This window comes from Oncorhynchus gorbuscha, unplaced genomic scaffold (assembly GCF_021184085.1).
Source record: "Oncorhynchus gorbuscha isolate QuinsamMale2020 ecotype Even-year unplaced genomic scaffold, OgorEven_v1.0 Un_scaffold_2017, whole genome shotgun sequence".
NCBI lineage: Eukaryota > Metazoa > Chordata > Actinopteri > Salmoniformes > Salmonidae > Oncorhynchus > Oncorhynchus gorbuscha.
Genome location: NW_025746632.1, coordinates 85,616 through 97,591, shown reverse-complemented (window position 1 = coordinate 97,591; position 11,976 = coordinate 85,616). Strand labels below are relative to the sequence as shown.

Sequence of the window (11,976 nt, the reverse complement as noted above, 5' to 3'; positions counted from 1 at the left end):
CAGCCGTTGTCCATCAAATACTCTGCAGTCTCATATGATTGGACCAATAGAATCCTGCCTCTTCAGTATGTTGTTCAATCTATGTTGTTATGGACAAAATCTGTTGTTAGTAGGACTGCCTTCCTGTTTCAAAACGTTTCAAAACATTTTCTCTATCCTAAATACAAAAAATGACAGGTGGTTCTTACACAAAAAGATTACGAGACAGAACTCTAAAAGTTACTTTTTCTTTTTCATGTTTTTTTTCATGCTTTTTACAGCAGGCAGGGGGAAAAGTTGTACACAGACGTTTCGGTTTGTATCACCTTCTTCATGTATTGGGTTAAGGTTGTTGAAGGTTGACCGGAATTTACCTGCTTTTTCCCCCCACTGAACACAACCCCTCCTGTTGTTAATGTGTTTTGTTTGAACTGACACATGTTTCCATGTGTATCAGGACGAGCTGATGTACATGCTGAGGAAGCTGTTGATGAACATCGGTGACCTTCCAGCCCAGACCTCTCACATCCTCTTCAACTACCTGGTGAGACAAGACATCAGTCAATGTATATCAGACAGTAGCAGTATTGATCAATCTGATGACAAGATTAATGAAGATCTCTCTCTTCCCCCTCTACTTTCTTTCTCTCTCTCTCTCTCTCTCTCTCTCTCTCTCTCTCTCTCTCTCTCTCTCTCTCTCTCTCTCCTCTCTCTCTCTCTCTCTCCCTGTCTCTCTCTCTCTCTCTCTCTCTCTCTCTCTCTCTCTCTCCTGTCTCTCCTGTCTCTCTCTCTCTCTCTCTGCTCTCTCTCTCTCTCTCTCTCTCCTCTCTCTCTCTCTCTCTCTCTCTCTCCTCTCCTGTCTCTCCCTGTCTCTCTCTCTCTCTCTCTCTCTCCCTCTTTCCCTCTCTCTCTCTCTCTCTCTCTCTCTCTCTCTCTCTCTCTCTCTCTCTCTCTCTCTCTCTCTCTCTCTCCTCCTCTCTCTCTCTCTCTCTCTCTCTCTCTCTCTCTCTCTCTCTCTCTCTCTCTCTCTCTCTCTCTCTCCCTCCCTGTCTCTGTCTGCCCCTATTCACCTTTATGTCTGTCTGTCTGTCTCTCTCTCCCCCTAGGTGGGGCTGATTATGTACTTTGTGCGTACTCCGTGTGAGTGGGGTATGGATGCCATCTCGGCCACCCTGACCTTCCTGTGGGAGGTGGTGGGCTACGTGGAGGGGCTCTTCTTCAAGGACCTCAAACAGACCATGAAGAAGGAGCAGTGTGAGGTCAAGCTGCTGGTCACTGCATCCATGCCAGGTAAAGGCCATTTTAAAGGTTACCAGAAGGTCATTCCTGCCAGATAAAGGTCACTGGATGCCAATGGGGAGCCCAGTCATTTGACTGTGTTCTATACTATAATGTTGACTGCTACATGTGGGTAATATAGTAAATCATGTATGTCCTTGCAGGAACCAAGACCCTGGTAGTGCACGGACAGAATGAGTGTGACATTCCTACCCAGTTGCCTGTACATGAAGACACTCAGTTTGATGCCTTGCTCAAGGTAACTTCTCATCATAGAGTTGATCTGCATTCTACAGATCATGACAGAACATTCTCAGGGATACACTGAAGTCATCCCCAATTCGTTGGCCTCTCTCTTCCCTAACAGGAGTGTTTGGAGTTCTTCAACATTCCCGAGTCTCGGTCGGCACACTACTTCCTCATGGACAAGCGCTGGAACCTCATTCACTATTCCAAGGTTGGAATTCCCATCCATTTCCAATCGGTGTTATGAACTGTGAGGTTATGTGTAGATGTCTAGAATGACCATGAGAATGTCTTCTCCATCAGTGACTACATAATGGGCTTTCTGACTGTCTTTCTCAACTTCAGACCTTTGTGAGGGACATCTATCCGTTCAGGAGGTCTGTGTCTCCCCAGCTCAACCTGGTCCACATGCTGCCAGAGAAAGGACAGGAACTCATTCAGAAACAGGTCGGTTATGTTTCAGGTTTAAATCTCGCAGTTAAAGCCACGCTCTGCAATTTGTGCACATCACCAAAGAGGACACACAGTATAAATGACTAAAAATATCCCAACTGTGGCTTTAAACGTTTGAGAAGTGTGACCTTCTGTCCATATCTTTACTGGTGCCTGTCTCAGCCTCTTGTGCATACTCAGTGTGTCCCCTTCCTATACCTTCCTCCCCTCCCCTCTCTCTCCTAGGTGTTTTCCCGTAAACTGGAGGAGGTGGGCCGTGTTCTATTCCTCATCTCCTGACCCAGAACATGCCGGCCGTCCACAACAGTCCCATGTGTCCATGCTCCAAGAAGACCTGCTCCGCCTGCCCTCCTTCCCCCACGGCCATCGACGGGGAGTTCTCTCTTCAGCGAGCCACAGGGTAAGACTGGAGTGGACCCCATCTGGAATGGTACCTGAGTGAACAAACAAGACAATAAAGAGATGATCAGAGTTGGGGTCAATACCATTTAATTCCGGTCAGTTCAGGAAGTTCACCGAAATTCCAATTCTCTTCAATGCTTTTCAATGAGGACAACTTGGAATTGGAATTTTGTTTACTTTCTGAATTGACTGGAATTGGAAAGGAATTGACCCCAACCCTGAGATTAGTTGCATTTAAAAAAGAAGATGTAATAGAGTAAAGTACTGTGCTACATTGTATATCTGTGGTGCATCTTCGAACCAGACAACACAGATCACAAAACAAAAAGTCTACCAACACTTGGGAAGCATGAAAGTCTTCATTTCAAAGGGGCTTCCATAGTGAGTTAGCCCCATATTGTGCTATCCTCTCCCCAGGCAAGGAGCTCTTTGGCCTGGACACTCTCCACAAAGTCCTGTGGATCAAACTACTGGAAGAGATGTTTCTGGGCATGCCCAGTGAGTACCCGTGGGGACGAGATCATGCTCTTCCTGAACGTGTTCAACGGTGCCCTGCTGCTGCACCCCGAGGACAGCGCCCTCAGGCAGTACACGGCTACTGCCATCAACACGGCCGTTCACTTCAACCACCTGTTCTCCCTGAGTGGATACCAGTGGCTCCTCCCCACCATGTTGCAGGTAGGTAGTACAGTTCTAGGATCAGTTTACAGGTCCAGCAGGTTGTTGTTCTCTATTAGAGGCTGAAAATGTGGAACTAATCTTAGATCAGTTTCATGGTGCTACTTCATCCACCTGCTGGGGTTAAAGGTTAGAGATCTAGGATAAATGTAGCCTCCCTAAATCCTAACCCCAACCATTACAGGAAGAAGTCACATATCTGAGCTTATATCAATGCAACCTTGGAACCATGCCAACCACTGCCCAAATGTGTCTCACAATCTGTCACATTGTGAGGGGGGCGGGCGGCAGGTAGCCTTGTGGATAAGAGCGTTGGAACAGTAACCGAAAGGTCGCTGGTTTGAATCCCCGAGCCAGCAAGGTGGAAAATGGTGCTGTTCGGCTCTTGAGCAAGGCAGTTAACGCCCAACAACAACTGCTTCCCAGGCGCCGATGACGCGATTAGGGCAGCCCCCGCACATCTCTGGTTCAGAGGGGTTGCGTCAAATGCAGAACACACATTGGTTGAATCCATTCAGTTGTGCAACTGACTAGGCATCCCCTTTCCCTTTCTGTGAGTCTCACTGCATAATATAGTGCTGACTTACAGAAACACAGGCTGGGCTGGGTCAGGTTAGAGTTGAGTTGAAGCTTGGGAGCAGACGTTTATAGCCACTAGCAACGCATGGTCAATATGATGACAATGGAATTCACCGGGGCTTCATAATTATTTGAATACTTTAAAATTAAGTCGTTGATTCGGCCACATTATTTGAAAATCCTTAAATACACAGTAAATAAGTATTTAAAATACAAATACATACATGTTGGTGCCAAGATGCTGCTTCAACCCACAGCTCTAGGAGGCCACAGAGATTACAGACCAAATCCCACAATGCATTCTGAATTGGGCCTAAACATGGTGTTGCAGTATGACAATGCATCCTTACAAGCTCATATGATTACTCCTGACTGTAATGTGTTGTAGTCCTGTATGACAGTAACCCACTGTAATGTGTTGTAGTCCTATGCTGACTATGACAGTAACCCACTGTAATGTGTTGTAGTCCTATGCTGACTATGACAGTAACCCACTGTAATGTGTTGTAGTCCTATGTGTTGTAATGTCCCTATGCTGACTATGAGAGTAACCCACTGTAATGTGTTGTAGTCCTATGCTGACTATGAGTAACCCACTGTAATGTGTTGTAGTCCTATGCTGACTAGAGTAACCCACTGTAATGTGTTGTAGTCCTAACTATGAGAGTAACCCACTGTAATGTGTTGTAGTCCTATGCTGACTATAACCCACTGTAATGTGTTGTAGTAACCCACTGTAATGTGTTGTAGTCCTATGCTGACTATGAGAGTAACCCACTGTAATGTGTTGTAGTCCTATGCTGACTATGAGAGTAACCCCACTGTAGTAACTGACTGACACTGTAATGTGTTGTAGTCCTATGCTGACTATGACAGTAACCCACTGTAATGTGTTGTAGTCCTATGCTGACTATGACAGTAACCCACTGTAATGTGTTGTAGTCCTATGCTGACTATGACAGTAACCCACTGTAATGTGTTGTAGTCCTATGCTGACTGACAGTAACCCACTGTAATGTGTTGTAGTCCTATGCTGACTGACAGTAACCCACTGTAATGTGTTGTAGTCCTATGCTGACTATGACAGTAACCCACTGTAATGTGTTGTAGTCCTATGCTGACTATGAGAGTAACCCGCCTGCTGAGACAGGGGATAGAGTTCTGCGTCAGACAGTTCTACATCCTGCACCGTAAACCCTTCATCCTCCAGCTGTTTGCCAGTGTGGCCCCACTGCTGGAGTTCACAGTAAGTGTGTTTGCATAAGCACCTCTCTGATTCAACTGTGCAACTGACTAGGTCTCCCCTTATGAGCGTATCTGCATCTGTGTGTGTTGTTTAACCATGTGACTGTCTCCTCCCAGACGTGCACCAGTACAGGCCTGTCTAAGGGGTGTCTGCTCAGTGCCTGTTTGACCTGCTGGTCTCTCTGGAGGGGAGACGCGTGATACCCTGGATGCCCTGGAGCTGGTCAAGGCTGAAAAACCCTCCGATCCCTGGGTAACACCACCACCTCAACCCCCTGGGTCCCATCACTGGGACTATTATATCACGAGAGGTTGTGTCTGACATGGCACCCTGTTCAATATCCTGTATGCCATTTATCAGACGCTTCTGTCCAAAACTACTTACGGTCATGCTTACATTGTACGTACAGATGGTTCCAGGATTCGAACCCACCGTCCTAGCGCTGCAAGCACCATGCTGTCCCAACTGAGCTACAGAGGACCATTTTCTCTATACTGTTCTACCTTTGACTAGCCCACATTGTTTTGCTGGCGTGGATTCCCATTGTTTAAAGAGAGGAGTTGTTTTAATGACAGCGTGAGCTGTTCAGGAGAAAAATAAATAAATAGTTAATAGACTCTTACTAAGACCTGGAGTTTCTCATTGTCAGGATTCTCCTAGTTAATAGACTCTTACTAAGGCCTGGAGTTTCTCATTGTCAGGATTCTCCTAGTTAATAGACTCTTACTGAGGCCTGGAGTTTCTCATTGTCAGGATTCTCCTAGTTAATAGACTCTTACTAAGACCTGGAGTTTTTCATTGTCAGGATTCTCCTAGTTAATAGACTCTTACTAAGACAGTCAGATTCTGGAGTTTCTCCTTGTCAGGATTCTCCTAGTTAATAGACTCTTACTAAGGCCTGGAGTTTCTCATTGTCAGGATTCTCCTAGTTAATAGACTCTTACTAAGGCCTGGAGTTTCTCATTGTCAGGATTCTCCTAGTTAATAGACTCTTACCAAGGCCTGGAGTTTCTCATTGTCAGGATTCTCCTAGTTAATAGACTCTTACCAAGGCCTGGAGTTTGTCATTGTCAGGATTCTCCTAGTTAATAGACTCTTACTAAGACCTGGAGTTTCTCTAAGACCTCTGGCCTGGAGTTTCTCATTGTCAGGATTCTCCTAGTTAATAGACTCTTACTAAGGCCTGGTTTCTTTGTCTTATCATTGTCAGGATTCTCCTAGTTAATAGACTCTTACTAAGGCCTGGAGTTTCTCATTCTCCTAGTTAATAGACTCTTACTAAGGCCTGGAGTTTCTCCTAGTTAAGTTAGACTCTTACTAAGGCCTGGAGTTTCTCATTGTCAGGATTCTCCTAGTTAATAGACTCTTACTAAGGCTAGTTTCTCATTGTCAGGATTCTCCTAGTTAATAGACTCTTACTAAGGCCTGGAGTTTGTCATTGTCAGGATTCTCCTAGTTAGTCATAGACTCTTACTATAGACTCTTACTAAGGCCTGGAGTTTGTCATTGTCACTAAGGCCTGGATTTCTCATCAGGATTCTCCTAGTTAATAGACTCTTACTAAGGCCTGGGAGTTTAGACTCTTATTGTCAGGGATTCTCCTAGTTAATAGACTCTTACTAAGGCCTGGAGTTTCTCATAAGGCCTGGAGTTTCTCATTGCAGGATTCTCCTAGTTAATAGACTCTTACTAAGGCCTGGAGTTTGTCATTGTTCTCCTAGTTAATAGATTATCCTGGAGTTTCTCATTGTTCTCTAGTTAATAGACTCTTACTAAGGCCTGGAGTTTCTCATTGCAGGATTCTCCTAGTTAATAGACAGGATTTCTCATTGCAGGATAGTTAATAGACTCTTACTAAGGCCTGGAGTTTCTCTTACTAAGGCCTGTTTCAGGATTCTCCTAGTTAATAGACTCTTACTAAGGCCTGGAGTTTCTCATCAGTTCAGGATTATCCTAGTTAATAGACTCTTACTAAGACCTGGAGTTTCTCATTGTCAGGATTATCCTAGTTAATAGACTCTTACTAAGGCCTGGAGTTTCTCATTGCAGGATTCTTCTAGTTAATAGACTCTTAGGATTCTCCTAGTTAATAGACTCTTACTAAGACCTGGAGTTTCTCATTGCAGGATTCTCCTAGTTAATAGACTCTTACTCTATTGCATTTCTCCTAGTTAATAGTCAGGATTTCTCATTGCAGGATTCTTCTAGTTAATAGACTCTTACTAAGGCCTGGAGTTTCTCATTGTTCATTGTCAGGATTCTCCAGGATTCTTCTAGTTAATAGACTCTTACTAAGGCCTGGAGTTTCTCATTGCAGGATTCTCCTAGTTATTGCAGGATTCTCCTAGACTCTTACTAAGGCCTGGAGTTTCTCATTGCAGGATTCTTCTAGTTAATAGACTCTTACTAAGGCCTGGAGTTTCTCATTGCAGGTTATTCTTACTAAGACCTAGTTTCTCATTGTCTCTTACTAAGGCCTGGAGTTTCTCATTGCAGGATTCTTCTAGTTAATAGACTCTTACTAAGGCCTGGAGTTTCTCATTGCAGGATTCTCCTAGTTAATAGACTCTTACTAAGGCCTGGAGTTTCTCATTGTCAGGATTCTCCTAGTTAATAGACTCTTACTAAGACCTGGAGTTTCTCATTGTCAGGATTCTTCTAGTTATTAGACTCTTACTAAGGCCTGGAGTTTCTCATTGCAGGATTCTTCTAGTTAATAGACTCTTACTAAGGCCTGGCTCATTGCAGGATTCTTCTAGTTAATAGACTCACTAAGGCCTGGAGTTTCTCATTGGGATTCTTCTAGTTAATAGACTCTTACTAAGGCCTGGAGTTTCTCATTGCAGGATTCTTCTAGTTAATAGACTCTTACTAAGGCCTGGAGTTTCTCATTGCAGGATTCTTCTAGTTAATAGACTCTTACTAAGGCCTGGAGTTTCTCATTGCAGGATTCTTCTAGTTAATAGACTCTTACTAAGGCCTGGAGTTTCTCATTGCAGGATTCTTCTAGTTAATAGACTCTTACTAAGGCCTGGAGTTTCTCATTGCAGGATTCTTCTAGTTAATAGACTCTTACTAAGGCCTGGAGTTTCTCATTGCAGGATTCTTCTAGTTAATAGACTCTTACTAAGGCCTGGGAGTTTCTCACTAAGGCCTGCTCATTGCAGGATTCTTCTAGTTAATAGACTCTTAGTTAATTCTCCTAGACTCTTACTAAGACCTGGAGTTTCTCATTGCAGGATTCTCCTAGTTAATAGACTCTTACTAAGGCCTGGAGTTTCTCATTGCAGGATTCTCCTAGTTAATAGACTCTTACTAAGGCCTGGAGTTTCTCATTGCAGGATTCTCCTAGTTAATAGACTCTTACTAAGGCCTGGAGTTTCTCATTGCAGGATTCTTCTAGTTAATAGACTCTTACTAAGGTTAATAGACTCTTACTAAGGCCTGGAGTTTCTCATTGCAGGATTCTTCTAGTTAATAGACTCTTACTAAGGCCTGGAGTTTCTCATTGCAGGATTCTTCTAGTTAATAGACTCTTACTAAGGCCTGGAGTTTCTCATTGCAGGATTCTTCTAGTTAATAGACTCTTACTAAGGCCTGGAGTTTCTCATTGCAGGATTCTTCTAGTTATATTAAACAATAGAACTTGACTGATAATAGTCATGTTCTTCCTGTAGTATATTTTAAGCTCCTGAAAGTGCTACAGCATGAATTCCAGTGGTTCCCTCTGTTTCAGACTTCTGCTATGGTAGTGAGGACCTGGCCTTCTCCATCAGTGAGTCCATCAAGCTGTGTGTGACGGTGGTGGCCTACGCCCCAGAGTCTTTCAGGAGGTGTGGTTTCACATCACTCACCGCCAACCCAGCATATCAACATTGTACAGTTGTCTTACTAAATGCCAACGTCCTCTCCTATCCGTGCGTGTTTGTGTTTATGCGTTGCGTGTGTGCACGGTATCAGCCTACAGATGCTGATGGTGCTGGAGGCCCTGGTGCCGTGTTTTCTCCAGAAGCTGAAGAGCAACACCATGACCATGGAGTCAGCCTCGGCAGCGCGGGACGAGATCGCCGCCATCGCCGCCCTGGCCACCTCCCTGCAGGCCCTGCTCTATAGCTCAGAGACCCTCACACGGTCAGACACACACACACACACACACACACACACACACACACACACACACACACACACACACACACACACACACACACACACACACACACACACACACACACACACACACACACACACACACACACACACGCTGTTAATGCATCTGTTAATCAGATATGGCCCATCATGTCTTTCTAAATGTATGTTCCAAGCCCTAATTGAATGTGACATTTGTCCTTTTTCTCTGCTATCTTCCTCCCTCCCCTCCCTCCCATCCCCACCCCTCCTACCTCCCTGCAGGCCCTCCCCACCCCTCCCTCCCATCCCCACCCCTCCTATCCCCTCCCCTCCCTCCCATCCCCACCCCTCCTATCCCCACCCCTCCCTCCCATCCCCACCCCTCCTATCCCCACCCCTCCCTCCCATCCCCACCCCCTCCTATCCCCACCCCTCCCTCCCATCCCCACCCCTCCTATCCCCACCCCTCCCTCCCATCCCCACCCCTCCTATCCCCACCCCTCCCTCCCATTCCCACCCCTCCTATCCCCTCTCAGGCCTATGACTGCCCCCCAGTTGAGTCGCTGTGACCAGGGACACAAAGGTGCAACGACTGCCAACCACGCCATGTCTGGAGGGCCCAACACCAGGTGTGGAGTAGCCTTTACACCTGCCGGATTGTGTCCAAAATGGCACCCCTAATGCCAGAGCCATAGGGCTGTAGTGCACTATATAGGGAAAAGGGTGTTCTTTTGGACATAGTATTGATTTATTTCATGTTCAATTTTAGTCTCTTAATTTATTTTTTATTTTTATTAATTTTTTTACCCCTTTTTCTGCCCAATTTCGTGGTATCCAATTGTTGTAGTAGCTACTATCTTGTCTCATCGCTACAACTCCCGTACGGGCTCGTGAGAAGGTTGAAAGTCATGCGTCCTCCGATACACAACCCAACCAGCCGTACTGCTTCTTAACACAGCGCGCATCCAATCTGGAAGCCAGCCGCACCAATGTGCCGGAGGAAACACAGTGTACCTGGCAACCTTGGCTAGCGCTCACTGCACCCGGCCCGCCACAGGAGTCGCTGGTGCGCGATGAGACAAGGACATCCCTACCGACAAAGCCCCCCTAACCCGGACGACGCTAGGCCGGTTACGACAGAGCCTGGGCACGAACCCAGGGACTCTGATGGCACAGCTGGCGCTGCAGTAGAGCGCCCTTAACCACTGCGCCACCTGGGAGGCCTTTCATTTTAGTCTCTTAAAGAAACTGTCCACTTGGCTGTTACTAACATACTGTTTTGTTACTTTTCCTAATTCTCTTCATAACTGTAAGACATACATATAGTGTTGTTTGTTGTCCCTGGATGCTGTTGCAGTAGTGATATCCAAAAGAAACCTATGTACAGGTCATCATCACAACAGAAGAAAATACCCCCAAAGACAATAGAAGATGTCCCATGTGTTTACACCACAGTTGGTACAGAGGGTCATGTTTCATGGATGCTTGTTTGTGTCGTGTACTCGTGTTGCTTGGTGTCAATGTCAGTCGCCTTGTGTCCGGCATCAGGGACAACCTTCACCTGTTGGAGGAGGGCCAGGGGATGCCTCGCGAGGAGCTGGACGAGCGTATCGCCCGTGAGGAGTTTCGCCGGCCCCGGGAGTCCCTCCTGAACATCTGCACTGAGTTCTACAAGCACTGCGGCCCGCGCCTCAAGATCCTGCAGAACGTGGCCGGGGAACCCCGTGTCACCGCCTTAGAGCTGCTGGACATCAAATCCCACATGAGGTGAAGGGTTGAATTTAGTGCATAGTGTTTCAACCAGGTGGAAACTATCCTCATTCAATGCCCAATGTGCAGCACCCACATGGGTGAAAGTGGCCACGAATGAGACACACTTTAACCGGGTATGACATCACTATTCACTCAGCTATGGTATGGACGCATACAGGGACCGGATTTGCAGAAACGTTTAGAATTGTTTGTGTGCAATTTTGTGTGTATAATCTGTATGCCTTGTGTGTGGATGAGTGCGATGTGTGTGTGTATGTAATTCCCTGACTGTGCATGCGGTTGTGCATGTCTATATGATTGCATGTGTGTTTTTGTGTCTGATCATTTTCTGTGTTTGTGTGTGTGGTTATGTGTTTTCCCCCAGATTGGCAGAGATCGCTCACTCCCTCCTCAAGCTGGCCCCCTACGACAGCCTGACCATGGAGAGCCGAGGCCTGCGGCGCTACGTCACTGGGATGCTGCCCATCACCGATTGGTCGTCCGAGGCCGTGCGGCCCGCCCTCATCCTCATCCTGAAGCGGCTTGACCGCATGTTCAACAAGATCCACAAGATGCCTACGCTCAGGTGCGCTCGCCCACAGGCTCTGTGCTCCAGGTCTGTTGCCGCGCTGCTCGCCCTTTAACCCTTGCTCCTTCACAACCGTGTCGTACTGTGGTGTTACAGTGGAGTGAAGTACCGTACTGTGGTGTTACAGTGGAGTGAAGTACCATACTGTGGTGTTACAGTGGAGTGAAGTACCGTACTGTGGCGTTACAGTAGAGTGAAGTACCGTACTGTGGTGTTACAGTGGAGTGAAGTACCATACTGTGGTGTTACAGTGGAGTGAAGTACTGTACTGTGGTGTTACAGTAGAGTGAAGTACTGTACTGTGGTGTTACAGTGAAGTGAAGTACCGTACTGTGGTGTTAAGGTGGAGTGAAGTACCGTACTGTGGTGTTACAGTGGAGTGATGTCCCGTACTGTGGTGTTACAGTGGAGTGAAGTACCGTACTGTGGTGTTACAGTGGAGTGAAGTACCGTACTGTGTTGTTACAGTGGAGTGAAGTCCCGTACTGTGGTGTTACAGTGGAGTGAAGGACCAAAGCTGTAGTCCACTCTGTTCCTAGCCGAGCTGGCTGAACTAGCCAGAGTAATGCACTTCTGCTTCCGTGGGTTTAATTGTCACCGCTGCTGACTGCTCACAGTTTGATTGTGGGTGTTGTAGTTTGTAAAG

The 11,976-nt window shown here is 46.4% G+C and overlaps 2 protein-coding genes across 2 annotated transcripts in view; both read left to right on the top strand.

Annotated features, from left to right (window-relative positions):
* Positions 1 to 389: 389 nt before the first annotated feature.
* On the top strand, positions 390 to 2,235 carry LOC124024827 (protein unc-80 homolog). The gene is made up of 6 exons (XM_046338591.1): positions 390 to 523; positions 1,086 to 1,269; positions 1,422 to 1,516; positions 1,625 to 1,714; positions 1,849 to 1,950; positions 2,182 to 2,235. The coding sequence occupies exons 1-6, from the start codon at positions 446 to 448 to the stop codon at positions 2,233 to 2,235; spliced, it is 603 nt and encodes a 200-aa protein (XP_046194547.1). The 5' UTR covers positions 390 to 445.
* An 8-nt stretch (positions 2,236 to 2,243) lies between these two features.
* Positions 2,244 to 11,976, top strand: part of LOC124024826 (protein unc-80 homolog) — a 32,730-nt gene continuing 22,997 nt past the window's right edge. Inside the window, exons 1-9 of the mRNA XM_046338590.1 lie at positions 2,244 to 2,356; positions 2,781 to 3,036; positions 4,766 to 4,861; positions 4,978 to 4,987; positions 8,580 to 8,694; positions 8,822 to 8,992; positions 9,526 to 9,618; positions 10,517 to 10,756; positions 11,127 to 11,327. Coding sequence (XP_046194546.1) covers positions 2,244 to 2,356; positions 2,781 to 3,036; positions 4,766 to 4,861; positions 4,978 to 4,987; positions 8,580 to 8,694; positions 8,822 to 8,992; positions 9,526 to 9,618; positions 10,517 to 10,756; positions 11,127 to 11,327 — 1,295 coding nt within the window. The remainder of the gene's footprint in view (positions 2,357 to 2,780; positions 3,037 to 4,765; positions 4,862 to 4,977; positions 4,988 to 8,579; positions 8,695 to 8,821; positions 8,993 to 9,525; positions 9,619 to 10,516; positions 10,757 to 11,126; positions 11,328 to 11,976) is intronic.

Bases quoted from the DNA above. Each gene is read 5' to 3' on its own strand.
- LOC124024827 (XM_046338591.1), top strand. From the start codon at position 446: ATGTACATGCTGAGGAAGCTGTTGATGAACATCGGTGACCTTCCAGCC. The intron at 524-1,085 runs GTGAGACAAGAC...CTCTCCCCCTAG, and splicing joins ACATCCTCTTCAACTACCTG to GTGGGGCTGATTATGTACTT. The intron at 1,715-1,848 runs GTTGGAATTCCC...TCTCAACTTCAG, and splicing joins ACCTCATTCACTATTCCAAG to ACCTTTGTGAGGGACATCTA.